General features: G+C 41.4%; 1 protein-coding gene across 8 annotated transcripts in view; it reads left to right on the top strand.

Annotated features, from left to right (window-relative positions):
* The window catches only part of VPS13D (vacuolar protein sorting 13 homolog D), a 243,911-nt gene that overhangs the window by 123,293 nt on the left and 104,374 nt on the right, over positions 1-16,244 (top strand). For all 8 annotated transcript variants that reach the window (XM_035019759.1, XM_035019765.1, XM_035019764.1 and 5 more), the window contains 6 exons: positions 1,458-1,566; positions 7,212-7,375; positions 8,525-8,633; positions 11,565-11,744; positions 13,458-13,574; positions 15,583-15,732. In XM_035019759.1, coding sequence (XP_034875650.1) covers positions 1,458-1,566; positions 7,212-7,375; positions 8,525-8,633; positions 11,565-11,744; positions 13,458-13,574; positions 15,583-15,732 — 829 coding nt within the window. The remainder of the gene's footprint in view (positions 1-1,457; positions 1,567-7,211; positions 7,376-8,524; positions 8,634-11,564; positions 11,745-13,457; positions 13,575-15,582; positions 15,733-16,244) is intronic.

Below are 16,244 nucleotides of genomic sequence, written 5' to 3'. Positions count from 1 at the left end.
CCCATAAATTGAATCATAAATACGTGACCCTTTGTATCTGGCTTCTTTCACGTAGCATAGTTTTCAAGGTTTGTCCACACTGTAGCTTGTGTCGGAATCCCCCACTGTTATGGCCGAGTAATGCTCCATTGTATGGGCGTACCACACCCTGTTGTCCATTCCTCTGTTGATGGACACCAGTTGTGGTCTCCAGCTTTCGGCCACTGTGAAGGGTGCTGCTGTAGCGTGCCTCTGCACGTGTTTGTTTAAGTACTCGCTTCCAGTTCCTTTGTGTATACACCTAGGAGCGAAATTGCTGGGCTCTGTGGTATTTCTATGTGTAACTTTTTGAGGAACTGCTATCCTGTTCTCCGCGGCAGCTGAATCACTGTACGTTCCCACTAGCAATGTACAAGCGTTCTGATTCTCCGCGGCCCCCAACACTTGCTATTTTACATTTTTTTGATTGTAGGCTTCCTCCTGGGTATATAGTGACTTCTGCTGGTGGTTTTGATTTGCATTTCCTTAATAACTCACGATGTTGAGCTTTTCATGTGCTTATGGGCCATTTGTGTATCTTTGGAGAAATGTCTATTCAAATCCTTTACTCATTTTTAAATTTGTTTTTTTTTTTTGCATCTTATTGTTGAGTTTGAAGAGTTCCTTATATAATATGGATACAAATTCTGTATGAGCTATATGATTTGCAAATATCTTCTCTCCCATTCTGTGAATTGTCTTTTTACTTTGTTCTTGGTGTCCTTTGAAGGGCAGAAGGTTTTAATTTTGTTGAAATCGAATTTATGTGTTCATTTTTGCCACTTGTACTTTTTTGGTCATGAAAACTAATTTTTCACTCTGAATTTATCGGTCCCTTTTTGATGATAGAGATTAGTGGAAACAGGAGAATAATCTAAATAAAATCTTACGAAAATATCCCAAAGTGTAGCTAGGCTGCAACATTCCATAAAGCTTAAGATTTTAAGCCATGGAGAAACACAAAATGATCAAGTTTGAAGAAGGTGATTATAAACCCTTTGTTTTCTTTTCATCCTAAAGGGACTTCTGATTTCTTGCCAAGCCTTGGGGATGCAGTGATGCTGATCTTCTGTCTGGCAGAGAGTAGAGCTAATTCTTGGACCCTTGGAATGTCTGGCTTAATTTTGGGGGGTGGGGGGAAGCTCTAAAGTTACATAGTCAATCTTTTATGTCTGAATTTTAAGGCACTAAAATCATCAGGAGAGAGGAAATATCATTATGTCTTCTGACAAGTGCATCTTTGAACTGTACAAGAAAACAACCCAACCTTGATCTTTCCATAACTTTGAGTTAGACTTTTTCTTCTATGATTAAAAAAAAGTTTCCTCTTTACAGATGAGGTTTTAGGCATTTTAAGCATCTTCTTCTGAGTACTTGAATACATATTTGAGTATATGTAGATACATGTATGTCTATCTGCATTATCGTTTTAATTCTAGTTTACAGGAGGGGACGGGAAGGCCTGTGGCCTCCAGCAAGACCACTGCCTGTGCAGAGCTTGTCTTGGATGTCTCACCAAAGACACAAAGAGTCATTTTAAAGAAGAAGGTAAGAGAACCTAGCACTTAGAATTTAGAAGAGGAGCTTTTAGTCCTGGAGGGGACTCCGGTCATCCAGTCCAGCCCCTCCTCATGCACAGGGAGGGGAGTGGAGGCAGGCTGGATGGCTTGCTCAGGGTGGGAACACCAAGGTGCAGGAGTGACTTTAAGAGGAGGGAGATTGCTGGGGCACCTGGGTGGCTCATTCGTTAGGCATCTGCCTTCGGCTCAGGTCATGATCCCAGTGTCCTGGGATCAAGCCCCGCATCAGGCTCCCTGGTTGGAGGGAGATTGCCAACTCTGATTATTTAAATCACATTTCCCTGAAGCCTGTGTTCTCAAAGGTGTTCCATAATGTAAATCACACAATCCAAAAATAACCCTGGTAAGTGAATGTGTCTTTACCACCCGTTGCCCTAATGCTGACAGAGGACACCTTTTATAACCAAAAGTGGTATCAGTGTGTGTCAGTGATGTAGCTTCATTTGGATTTGAGTTTAGACGACAACTCTCAAATTTTTAACTGGGGAAAGGGGCAGATTCAAATCATTTCAAATTTTGTACATCAAATGAAACCTTAAACGTGTTCTTAATTCACTTTTTATATTTGAACAGCTTTATTGAGATATAATTCATATAGCACACAGGCCCCCGACTTACAGTGTACAACTCAGGGTTTGTAGGATATCCACAGATACGCGCAAGTGTCATCACACTCAATTTCAGAACATTTCATCACCTCTAGAAGAAACCCTGTTCCTCCAGCTCTTGCCCCATTTTCCTCTTACTCCCCAGCCCTAAGCAATCACTAACCTAACTTTCTCTCTGTACTTCCCTGTTCTAGACTTCCATGTGAATGGTGTTTTCTGAATGGCCTCTTGCACTGAGCCTGATGTGTCCGAGGTTCACCCCCTGTCACCCTATCAGTACTTCTGCATGTGTTCTTATACCAGTTCAAAGTCATATAATTCAGATTTGCTTACAGTGTTATCACACTCTTTTTGTGGAAGGCTATGCCTATGTGTGAGATGCATTTTGGAAATAAGATTCGGGAATGGTGATGATCAAAGAGACCATGAGCCATAGTAATTGAAAGTAAACGGGTCTGGAGGCTTTTATTGGGAATTCTGAAGAAGAAAAACCTTGAAAAGCAATAATCTAAAAATGAAAAGCAGCAAGTCCGACAGAAGTCAAGTGAATTGAAAAAAATGGCAGAGCCCTTGGAAATGATGTTGTCAGATGGCTTTCTAAGAATGTTCAAGTTGATGAGGATGTTAGCATGAATGGAGACGGACTTAGGAGTAAAGGTGATTTGCCAGCTGGGATTCGAGCACCAGGTGTGATCAGCAAAACAGAAATGATAAATAACTGTAAATTCCAAGGGCTAGGTAACTGTGAAGCAGGCAAAAACAGATTTTTTTTATGAAGTAGGAAAAACATTTTGAAAAAGATGTTATAATTTGTATGACATTTTTACTGCTGTTAATTTCCCTTGATGAGGGTGAAAACTGGTACATAGGAGGGTAGATCTAAATGAGTTACATTGACATCCCAAACTAGGAAATGTTCTAAGAATTAGCATTAGGAAAGGGTCCTCCGCTCTTCAACTGGAAACCAAGAGTAGAAAGTCTGACATCTTGGGTTTTTGGTTGGTTGGTTGGTTTTTGTCCTTTTACTTTTTATTTTGAAAGAATCTCAAACTCAGAGAAAAACTGGCAGAAATTCTATAGAAGGGATGCTGTGATTTTGATTTGTCCTGTTACTGTTGATGTTAACTTTAGCACTTGATGAAGGTGGTGTTTGCCAACCTTCTGTACTGTAGAGCAAAATTTTTCTCTTTCCCTTGTATTTAGTAAATACTTTGTGGACAGGTACTTTGAGACTGTGTAGATATCCTCATCTTCATCAGATTTTCTATGTATTATGTCTATGTATTGGCTTAGACTTCCATAATGAAATACTATAGACTGGATGACTGGAATAATGGGAATTCATTTCTCACAGTTTTGGAGGCTGGGAGGTCCAGGATCAGGGTGCTGGCCATTTGGTTCTCTGCTGAGGGTCCGCTTCCTGGCTTGTAGAGTTCTGCCTTCTCACTATGTCCTCAAATGGCAGAGTCTGAGGGTGGGGGGAGAAAGCAAGCTCGTAGGTGCCTGTCCTTGTAATGGCACTAATTACTAATTCCATCAGCAGAGTCTTACCCATATGCCCTGATCTAAACCTAATTATCACCCAAAGGTTCCATTTCCAAATACCATCAAAATTTCAGATTAGGTCTCTACTGTAAGAATTTGGGGCAGGGTTGTCGGTGTGGTCCATAGCTTCATGTATGTCGTCAGGATGGATTCCTCTTTTCTTCAGTGGGTTACCTGTTACTGTCAGGATATATTTAATGCTCAATTCCCATATTCGGCCAGTGGGAGCTCTTTTATCTTCGGTGTCCTTTTGACATATGCCCCTCATTCCTTGAACATGTCCGTACTTTCTAACAGCAGGTTATTCTAGGCTCGTCTGTACTTTGCTTGCTGCATTTCTGGATTTGCCCCTTCTTCAAGGAGCCCTGGTCCCTCCTAGCAGAGAGTGGAAGTCAGAAAGCTAAGATGCGTACACTAGGTGCACTTGTTGTTACTGTAGTGTCGTTTCCAGGCTCTCCCAGGAGATGGAGCTAGGGGTTTTCTGCACGCACGGCATATGTGTACGTACACACGCGTGCCCGCACCCACGCTGTAATATGTGTACATGTAATACAGAGTATACATGTGTAAACATACACATATTTTATATAAGTATTTATATATTTTGCATATTTCTGTATCTCTCTATTTTAAGAACCGGCAGTTCACACTGATATTTCCAATTCCAGTCCAACATCACAAATTCATCCTAATTTTCTCCCTTCCCATGTTTGTAAGTCCCTTGTCCGGCACTAAGAATGTATTTACTAATTTGATCACTTCCTCTGAATGTAACCCATCTTCTGTCACCAGAGTTGCACCCCATCCCCTGTGTAAACACACCCTGGGACCTGGCTTGGACTCTGATCTCCACGTCCTGGACAGCAAGCACCCTTTTCAACCTCCACCCCTAGCAGGACTGCTCTTCTCACCTCTCTTTGCCTCTGACAGCCCACACTAAGCTTCCAGCCTCCAGTCCCTTAGAAGACTGGACCATCACCTACCTTGGGCTTCAACACCACACTCTGGGCTGTCCACCCCCGCCCCCCACTTCCAACACTCACAGTCCCCATGGACTTCTGTCTTCCTCAGTGTCATCTCAAGGTTTTCAGGCTAAATTGTGAGGGAAGGGAAGTGGAAGGAGAATGGTACATTGCAGATTTTTAAAAAAATTTTATTATGTTATATTAATCACCATACATTACATCATTAGTTTTTGATGTAGTGTTCCATGATTCATTGTTTGCGTATAACACCCAGTGCTCCATTCAATACATGCCCTCTTTAATACCCATCACCAGGCTAACCCTTCCCCCCGCTTCCCCTCTAGAACCTTCTGTTTGTTTCTCAGAGTCCATAGTCTCTCATGGTTCGTCTCCCCCTCCGATTCCCCCCTTCATTTTACCCCTCCTGCTATCTTCTTTTTTAAAAAATGTATGATTTGTTTCAGAGGTACAAGTCTGTGATTCATCAGTCTTACACAATTCACAGCGCTCACCATAGCACATACCCTCCCCAGTGTCAATCAATAGCCACCCCATCCCTCCCACCCCCCACCACTCCAGCAACCCTCAGTTCGTTTCCTGAGATTAAGAATTCCTCATATCAGTAAGATCATATGATATATGTCTTTCTCTGATTGACTTATTTCAGATTTTTAAATGGAAATGTTGGTAGTTTCTAACTCTGATGAGTCTACACATAAGGGCAGACAGTAGAGGAATCCAGGTAGGAAAACTTGATTTCATCCAGCATCTGTACTTTGACTCCCAATCTGGAACACCTGCAGGATAATTGAGCTGCTTTTCCATGTGGTTTTGGCACCGTGGATAGAGGTGCTTCTCTTACTGAGAACAGAGAAGTGAGCATGTGGGGGCCGCAGGTGTGCAGCTCAGTTTCCTCTCTCTTTACAGACACAGGAGGCAGGAGCACACAGGAGAAAGAGCATCGTATCTTTCTAGCTTTGCGTTTTGGTTTTGCCACTTAAAGATATACAATATCTGGTATTTCACATTCCTCACGGAGCCTCATTTTCTTACTGATCTAACAAGGATCAATTAAGATGAGGTACCTCAAGTGCCGGGTGATACTCATCATAACACAGTAAATGTTTCGTGAGGCCACTCCTTGTGCTAAGTGCCTTCTATTTGTTACACTTACAACAAGAACCCTACAAGATAGCTTAATTTCCCCCTTTGACAGATCAGGAAACAGAGGCTCTGAGAGATTTAGTAACCTGTCTGAGGTCATTCAGCTAGTAATTGGTGCAGCTGGGTTTCAGATCTTGGCATTTGAGTCTGGCGTTCAACGACTTCATTAGTTTTGACTGTGAGAACATAATGTAGAAGCTGTCTTTCCAGACAGGGGCAGCATGGTCCCCAGTACTCAGTGTGCACAACCCACAAGTGTTTGTTGCTCTGGACGAGCTCCCGGCTGGTGAGAGTGGATGTGATCCTGACAGGGCTAGCTGGAGTGTGTGTTCACACAGAAAGCATTTCTAGACGGTTAGGGGTCACTGCACTAGAATATCTGGATTGTGTTAGAAAGGCTGTGTGAGCAAAATAGGTAAGCATGTTGGCTTTGAAATCAGGCTGTGGAGATGAAATCCCCACTCCTCTACCTACTGGTTATGTGACCATGGCAAAGTTTCTTCATCTCACTGAGCCGTGACCTCCTCACCTGTAAGTAAAGATAATGATAGGACATACATTATTGGATTATTTTAAGGATTAAATGAGTTACCACATGTAAATCCCATGGATCAGTGACTGGCACATGGTAAATTCTCAATAGGTATTATTATCATTATTATTATTACTTCTTGAAAAGAATGGATTTTATAGACTTCCATGGATTGACCTGGAAGTCCAAGTGCTGTTTATAAAATATTCCAAAGAAGAAACTATATTTAGAATTAACAGCAGTCAACTTAGTATAACCTTTGAATTCAGTCAACTTTATATTTGAATACAATCAGTTTATAAATTAGAAACCATCAATATAGTGTACTTCCATTATAAACACAGGAAGAGAGAAGACATCTGGTAAATTCTGGTTGTCTGCCAGTTATGAGGATTGCCAGTGATCAAATATAAAGAATATCATATATACTTTATATAATTGGATCCCTCTCGAAGGTAAGGGCACCCGAGGGTCACCATCTGGGACAGCAGTTATCCTAGCAATGCAGCTAATGGAGATTGGACTGAACCTTGACTCACTAGTTTGCTCACAAAATACTAAGTATATGAAAAAAATACATTCTTAAAATATATATTATTTGTAATGTTTGGTTCAAGAGTTCAGCATATTTCATCCTGAGTGCAGCTCAGGATTGACAACAGTGGAAGTTAGAATTAAGCATGCATATAATGTGGAAAATGTCTTTGAGTGCAGTTTCCACTTGAGAACTTAGCCCTCGTGTGACGCTCTTGACATCCTTACCTGAAGCTTGGCTCTGTCCGTGTGTCTCTGCCCCCAGGAGCCCGGGAAGCGCTCCCAGCTGTGGAGGATGACCGGCACGGGCATGTTGGCCCACGAGGGATCTTCGGTGCCTCACAACCCCAATAAGCCCTCTGCGGCCCGCTCCCCGGAGGGCTCCGTCATCTTGGATATCGCTGGTCTCGCTGCAGTAACTGACAACAGGTACTTTTCTTTCTTTTTTTTTTTTTTTTAATTTTTTTTTTTAAGATTTTATTTATTTGCGAGAGAGAATGAGAGACAGAGAGCATGAGAGGGAGGAGGGTCAGAGGGAGAAGCAGACTCCCTGCTGAGCAGGGAGCCCGATGCGGGACTCGATCCTGGGACTCCAGGATCATGACCTGAGCCGAAGGCAGATGCTTAACCAACTGAGCCACCCAGGAGCCCCCAACAGGTACTTTTCTAAGCAACTTTTGATGCAAGTCCATTGCTTCCAAAGTCCGTTTCAGTGGAGATACACGCCAAAAAGCGAGCATGTAAATGAAGTAAGAATTTGTATTTTTAGATTTGTATTTTTCTTCAGTGAGAGACCCGTCACATTCCCAAATACGAGTTTTGGGTCTTTATTTTATTTTTGTTAGGCTGTTGTTGAAATGCCCATGTAGGTCAAACAGTAAGAAGGATATGTTATGCAAAAGTGAATTATCTCTTTCCACCAAACCTCTACCCTCCATTCTTCCCTAGAAATGAGCAGGTTTTTAAAAATCTTTTTAAGAATTCTTGTTAAATATTTCAAAAGCAGAAATAAATTATTGAGAGAATAATCAAATGTGTTTTTAGGACCAAATCCTTGGATTTGAATCTATTATTGGGGACAAAATAAGTTATTTGGTTTGCCTCTGCCTTAGTTTCTTTATGCGTCAGTGTGTTTGTTTCCAGTTGATACCTTATTCACTTCCATAAGTACTTTACATGACTTACAAGTGAAAACCCAATATAAAATAAAAATAATTGGGAATTAAATAGGAAAAATCCTCTTGAAAATATTTTCAGAGCTGTTTAGCAGACAACCCTTATCAAACTGCATGACAGCTTGTCACTGTGGGAATGCAGGGACCTGATTATCACATCTATTGTGAATCCTTAAAAGTACTGGTACTCCTTTGTGGCCCCTTGTTCATTGCTTTCCATTTTGTCTTATTCCTCTTTCCTCCTTAAGAGATACCTCGCTGCCAAGGGATGCAGGCTACCTGCCCATTAGGTTTTAAGGGTGGAGGATATTGGAAGAAAGAAGACCAAAACCACGATCCTGATACTCTCCTCATGCCTAACATATTTGACTCCGAAGACTCACTGCATTTTCCTGTATTCCAGATATGAGCCACTGATGCTGAGAAAGCCGGATCGCAGGCGAAGCACAACTCAGACATGGAGTTTCCGGGAAGGAAAACTGACCTGCGGCCTGCACGGGTTGGTTGTCCAGGTCAGTAGTGTTTGACACCCTGAGTTGCAGCAAGCAGTGGTTGAACCTTCTTTGAAGCAAAGTCTCAATTAAGATAAATACACTGCAAGGGGGAAATCATTACAGAGCAAATACGCATTATTTCGTTATGGTCAGGAAGGTCAAGGAACTTTTGTTGTACATCTGTGTGTATTTACCGGGAAAATATTCTTGACGGTGATCTATGAGAAATGTATTGGGAATGGTTGCCCGTAAGTAATAGGATTTTTTTTCTTGGCTTATGTGGATTATTTTTCTTTGGTTATATAAATTACCTATGTGGGGTATTTGGGTGGCTCAGTCAGTTAAGCGTCTTCGGCTCAGGTCATGATCTCAGGGTCCTGGGATTGAGTCCCACAGCGGGCTCCCTGGTCAGCAGGGAGTCTGCTTCTCCCTCTCCCTCTGTCTTTCCCCACTTGTGCTTGTTCTCTCTCTCAAGTAAATGAAATCTTCAAAAAAAAAAATCTTAAAAAAAAATTACCTATGTAATTTTTTTCCTTTTTTTTTTTTTTAAAGATTTTATTTATTTATTTGAGAGAGAGAATGAGAGACAGCACGAGAGGGAAGCGGGTCAGAGGGAGAAGCAGACCCCCTGCTGAGCAGGGAGCCCGATGTGGGACTCGATCCCGGGACTCCAGGATCATGACCTGAGCCGAAGGCAGTCGCCTAACCAACTGAGCCACCCAGGCGCCCCACCTATGTAATTTTTAAAAGAAAGAAAGAGAGGGCGCCTGGGTGGCTTAGTTGGTTAAGCAACTGCTTTCGGCTCAGGTCATGATCCTGGAGTCCCAGGATCGAGTCCCGCGTCGGGCTCCCTGCTCAGCGGGGAGTCTGCTTCTCCCTCTGATCCTCCCCCTCTCATGCTCTCTGTCTCCCATTCTCTCTCTCAGATAAATAAATAAAAAATCTTAAAAAAAAAAAAAAAGAAAGAAAGAAAGAGAAATGCTAGCTAAAAGCCCACCACTAAGTTAAGTGGATTAATTTTAGGCCTGTGGAATTAATCTAATATCTACAACAGTCTTCTGTGAAGTGTTCTAGGAGATGGTGAGCAGTCATCATGGGCTCTACATTCTCTAGATTCTATTTATTTCTGCATTCTTAGTGGTGCCCAAATAAGCATTTAATTATTGTAGCAAATGTCAGAATGAAGATTGCTGGTCAGTTTCCTCTGTCCTCCACCAGTCTATCCCATGATAAATTGCCAGGGACTTCATAAGAAAACACGTGTTTAGAAAATGACTAGGAGTTTGGATTTTCTGCCCTTCTGGCTTCAGGCCAGAAATGAGACCATGGATATGGGATGAGGAGGTAGGAAGTTGTCACAGAGGTTTGGGCATATAGCTGAACATGTGTGACATGGTGCAGTTTCTGCCTCAGCCCAGGGCTTTACCCAAAAGGTAAACAGGAGAGCATCAGGCCCTGGCTAGAGGACCCTTAGTGTGTTTGCGCCTGGTGGACACCAGGCTGTCCCTTCACAGTGGGAGGTTGTTCACCAGGGCAATGAGCAAAATTGGAAGGAGCCTCCGCCTGCTGTTTGGTGAGATTTATTTTCTTTATCTCTCTTGCCTTGAGCTTTTTCTGTCAAACACAAGCTGCTTACTTCTCTGAAGCACACATCTGGAATGGATTTGTAATTTTCAATTAGCAATACAATTCAGGCTTCTGGAGGCAAGAGAGGGTGCGTTGTAATTGTTGGGCCCCGGGTCTGACCCGGACTTTCCTTCCGGTTTGTTCCTAAAGCCCATGTAATTCGGATTCTCGTAGAGCAGCACCCCCACCCCCATCCTTTGCTGGTGTTTGTTGTTTCTTGAATCTTTTTCATCATTCCTGTGGTTGTGAGCAGGGTGTGTTTTGGTTTGGGAAATAAGCTTGTTTCGATCTTATTATTCTAAATAAAGTAATTGAAGGCATTAAACATCTGACACTGCCCTGATAAGGTTGTGTATGCACTTTCTTTCCAAACTTAGAAAATCGTAAAAAGCTTTCTCCGTGTTGAAATCTGTCCTGTAAACCCAGCTCAGAGTTTCCTTTTCATTACTCAGTATTTGAAAAGAAAGGGGATCAAGACATGCTAGCCATTATCTTCTCTAGCCCTGTATCTGCTGTCCCATAGGCATGGTCCCATAGACTTCCGTTTTGTTTGGGGCGGATAGCAAGAAGATACTTTCCTCCAAAGGTCTGAATAGCTGGCTCTCAGATGACATTCACCGTTCCCTGTTTAATTTTTTTTTTTTTTTTTTACATTTTATTTATTTATTTGACAGAGAGACAGCAAGAGCAAGGAACACAAGCAGGGGGAGTGGGAGAGGGAGAAGCAGGCTTCCCGCCAAGCAGGGAGCCCGATGTGGGACTCAGTCCCAGGACCCTGGGATTATCACCTGAGCCGAAGGCAGACGCTTAACGACTGAGCCACCCAGGCGCCCCAGTTCCCTGTTTAATTTTAGAAGAGGCACCATCTTTTGAATATTTGAGCTGACAGTCCAGCCGTAGGCCTGTTTGCAGAGGTTTTCAACTCTAGAATTTGCTTCTTATTGGAAAGCTGAATGATAGTTGTAATTGCTACATTTTCAGAATGTTTTAAGTTTTTAAGCAAACCTGAATGAGAATACTCAGAGAAACAGGGTTTTGGTACTTTTTTTAAAGCTTATTTTAATGACTGGAAGTTATTACTAAACCAATATGCTCTATTCTTACTCAGAATTCCCTAAATTCATGTAGCGTAACTTTCCATCTTGCCCAGGTAATCCTCCTGGTTTTCACCTTCAGTAAAGCTGAAGAAATAGTAAATGCTTTGTTAAAAATTGATCATGACCCTTCAAAAGAGAATTCAAATTTGATAACTTGTTTCAAATGACATGTTACATTGTCAAAGTGGGTGCCTTTCCCTTTTCTTACACATCTTTATTCTTTTAGGCCAAAGGAGGGCTTTCTGGTTTGTTTGATGGAGCTGAAGTTGTTCTTGGTCCTGATACTTCCATGGAGCTTCTGGGGCCAGTTCCACCTGAACAACAGTTTATCAACCAAAAACTGAGGCCTGGTTCTGGAATGTTATCCATCAGAGTCATCCCAGACGGACCAACTAGAGCACTCCAGGTGATGATTTATCATAAAAACTAACATGAATCTCACTGTACTTTCCCCCCACACATTGGTTAGTCATTCCACAAATATTTATTGAAAACATTTATGCTGGCTATGAGGATATGATGTCCTCATTTATAAAATAGGGATAAGACCTACTTCACAAAGTTGTTATAAGAATTGAAGTATAAAAACATAAGATGATATTTTAAAAAGTATAAGAATTAAAGAAGGCAATGCCAAGAATGGTACATATTATTATTATCAGTCATTATATATTATAATTGATATATTAACAACAAGATACATGAGGTCCCTGGTCAGACAATGACAGCATGGTGTTTTGAAAGCAGGAGTGGAGGGTGTTCTACAGGGTATACAGGAAGGATTCGTATTCCTAGACTTGGAGGCTTTCTAAGAAGAGTAATATTTAAGCTGAGACCTAAAGGTTGACTGAAAGGAGTTAGCCAAATCGAAAAGGGAAGGTGGAGGGGCTGTGCCCTAATAAGAAGAGTGTTCGTTCAACAGTTATTTACTGAACACGTATTAGAGCCAAGCGCAATTCTTGGTACTAAGCACGTACTACTGAACAAACAGACAAAATTCCCTGCAGTCTTGGAACTCATATTCTGGAGGGGTAAACAAACAATAAGCAAAATCATAATAAAGAAATAATATAGGATTTGGGAAGTTGATAAGTGAAGGCCTGGTGATAAAAGGGGAATGGCCCAGTGGGCACAGAGAGTACGCTCCGAGATAATGCTGGAGACAGAAGCAGGGGCCAGATTATTAAAAGCCTGATGCATGCTGCAAATTTTGTGGTTTTTCTCTGGCAATGAAGAGTCAGGGAATGACACGATCAGAAATTTATTTTAGATTGCACATTTCTGTCTGCAATGTGGAGGATTGGAGTTGATGAAAATTGGAGATAGATCAGCTGAGGGCAACTGCAGTGATCTGGATGAGAAATTATGGCAGCCTGGACTAGAGTAAATAGGAGGGGTGTGGCAGGGGTGGGCCCAAAGAGGTTGGAGAGAAACAGGCAGAAATGGAAGTTTATTGAGAAGTAGAGTCTGACAGATTTAGTGATTGATTGAAGATGAGGATGAGAGAGAGGAAGGAGTCAGGAATGGCTTTTAGGATTCTGATTTGGGCAACTATGAGGACAATAATCCATGTCACTAAGATATGAACACAGAGCAGACTTCTGGAAGAAATAAGGAGTTAAGTTTTGGACTTATATGCTATCTATATGAAAATGTCTGGAAGTCAGTGTAAATATGGGTCTGGTACTCAGGGGAGAGATCTGTGCTGGAGGTACACGTTTATCAGGTCATGGTGTAATTAGAGAGCTGAGGGAAAAAGGAGAGATGCTGGTGTGTAACAGTGAACTCTCCGAGGTAGTATGTCATAATCCACAATACCTCTTGTAAAAGCACCCTTCTTTTAGCAAACATTGAATGCAGTGACCTTGAGGTTTGTATATTTTGACTTGACCAATAATTCTAGATTAGCTGTAGATGCCTAGCTCCCCTATATGAGGCTCTCGAGGTCTATAACTTGGCTTTTGCCATGTAGACTTAAAACCAAGTTTATTTCATTATTACCCAAGTCTTACTTGGCAGTGCTTTTGAAACCATTAACTTCCATAGGATTATTGAGCATGGAATGGGTTTCACTGTGGAAGTATGAACTTTCTTAGTACAGTGTTTTATTCGACTTCAGATAATAGATTTCTCCCAACGGAAAAGTGACCGTTCATCATATGAAGTGGATGAACTTCCTGTTACTGAACAAGAGGTACAGAAATTAAAGAATCCAGACACAGAGCAGGAATTGGAAGTAAGTTTTAAGTATTGCGAATTCATTTCTTTATCATTAATTTTTTAGAATTTTGCTCTATGGTTTTCTCAGTTTTAGACCTCTTTCTGCCCTCTGAATTCCAGATATAGCTGTTGCTTCATGGTGTTTATGTCATCACAACATGAATGTGTGAATATGTTAATTAAATGACAGCTAAAGTTGAATCAGAATGTAATAATGATTGCAAAAGTAAGATGAAAATAAAGAAAAACTAAACTATTTGAATTTATACAAGGTCAAGAATAAACAAACTAGATTTTTTGAGGGGCCCCAGTTTTCTCTTGTCATCTTTCTCCTTCTTTCCCTTGTTTGGGCGTTGGGAAGTGAAAAGTTTGAAAAGGAACCTGAGGTAAACATGAAAATGTACACTGGGGCGCCTGGGTGGCTCAGTCCGTTAAGCGTCTGCCTTCAGCTCAGGTCATGATCCCAGGGTCCTGGGATCGAGCCCGGCATCAGGCTCTCTGCTCAGTGGAGAGCCTACTTCTCTCTCTCCCTCTGCTGCTCCCCCTGCTTGTGCTTGCTCTCTCTCTCTCTGTCAAATAAATAAAATCTTAAAAAAAAAAAAAAAAAGAAGATGTACACTTATTGGATATTCAGTGATTTTTTTATGTTTATTTTTTTAAATTTTATTTTTTTATGTTAGTCACCATACAGTACATCATTAGTTTTTGATATAGTGATCCATGATTCATTGTTTTCGTATAGCACCCAGTGCTCCATGCAATACGTGCCCTCCTTAACACCCATCACGGGGCTAACCCATCCCTCCACCCCCTCCCCTCTAAAACCCTCAGTTTATTTCTCAGAGTCCATAGTCTCTCATGGTTCATCTCCCCCTCCGATTTCCCCCCCTTCATTTTTCCCTTCCTTCTCCTAATGTCCTCCATTCTGTTCCTTATGTTCCACAAATAAGTGAAACCATATGATAATTGACTTTCTCTGCTTGACTTATTTCACTTAGCATAATCTCCTCCAGTCCCATCCATGTTGATGTAAAAGTTGGGTATTCATCGTTTTTGATGGCTGAGTAATATTCCATTGCATATATGGACCACATCTTCTTTATCCATTCGTCTGTTGAAGGGCATCTCGGCTCTTTCCACAGTTTGGCTATTGCGGACATTGCTGCTATGAACATTGGGGTGCATATGGCCCTTCTTTTCACTAAATCTATGTCTTTGGGGTAAATACCCAGAAGTGCAATTGCTGGGTCATAGGGTAGCTCTATTTTTAATTTTTTGAGGCACCTCTACGCTGTTTTCCAAAGTAGCTGTACCAACTTGCATTCCCACCAACAGTGTAAGAGGGTTCCCCTTTACCCACAGCCTCTCCAACATTTGTTGTTTCTTGCCCTGTCAATTTTTGCCATTCTAACTGGTGTAAGGTGGTATCTCAATGTGGTTTTGATTTGAATTTCCCTGATGGCTAATGATGATGAACATTTTTTCATGTGTTAGCCGTTTGTATGTCTTCTTTTGAGAAGTGTCTGTTCATGTCTTCTGCCCATTTTTTGACTTGATTATTTGTTTGAGTGTTGAGTTTGAGAAGTTCTTTATAGATCTTGGATATCAGCCTTTTGTCTGTAGTGTCATTTGTAGATATCTTCTCCCATTCCATTCAGTGATTTTAAAAAAAATTAAGGACCTACATGTAAAGCACCATGACGGATATTATGGAAGTCCAGTGAATAGCTTACTAAAAGCTTGCATCCCAAATAGGGAGAAAGATTCTCAAACAATTATTTTCCTATAATGAAATGCAGAATGTCCTCAGTCTCTGAGAAGAGGTATTATCTTATCATATCACTTTGGAGTTCTGGATGGAGTAGGCACTGTCCCCAGAGAGAAAGGCTCCTAGTGAGAGGCTGGAGTTGGGTTTTTACCTGCTCAGAGGTAAAGTAGAGGGATTTAAAGCCATTTGTTTCCTTGCACTCCCCTGGCTACCCTGACCTCTGTTTTAAACTGTGTTTATTTTGGTTTCCTTTCAGGTGCTTGTGAAGTTAGAAGGTGGAATTGGGTTGTCCTTAATTAATAAAGTCCCAGAAGAACTGGTCTTTGCAAGTCTTACAGGAATCAATGTGCATTATACGCAGTTGGCAACAAGTCATATGCTTGAGCTCAGCATACAGGATGTGCAGGTAATGGGGGTAGTTCAGAACTTGTTAAATCTCCCTGTGTTCTTGCTGAGCACCCAACCAGATCCAGTGTTTGGTGTCCTAAAAACATTAATGCTTTGGCAAAGATATCTTGTTATGGCCTTCAAAAAATTATTCTATGAAAATACTTGTTGCTGTCTGTGTTTGTCTCACCAATTTTTCTATATAGTAGCCAGTTCATCAGTAACTTAGATAATTTAGTCAAAGTGGCAGGGAAGAAAGTGGCCCATGGTTCACCATTTGCCCATAGGAAAAAATAACAGGAAATCATTTAACCATCGTTAGAAAAATTGGAGTTCATTATAGGGAGAAAAAATAAGGGAATCGGATTTGTGCTTCTGGCCAAGAGGTACTAACAGGGACCAGATTTACTCTCCTACCTGAAGCAGCCCCCAAGTCCAGATAAAATAAGGAGACAACAGGTTCAAGGCACTGTAAATCGGGCATTGAAAGACCGTAACCCTTGAGAGGTGGGAAACAAAAGAGCTAAGCCC

This window comes from Mirounga leonina, unplaced genomic scaffold (genome assembly GCF_011800145.1).
Source record: "Mirounga leonina isolate KUSES-001 unplaced genomic scaffold, KU_Mleo_1.0 Mir_173, whole genome shotgun sequence".
Lineage (NCBI taxonomy): Eukaryota > Metazoa > Chordata > Mammalia > Carnivora > Phocidae > Mirounga > Mirounga leonina.
This window is presented reverse-complemented; position numbering and strand designations above follow the sequence as displayed.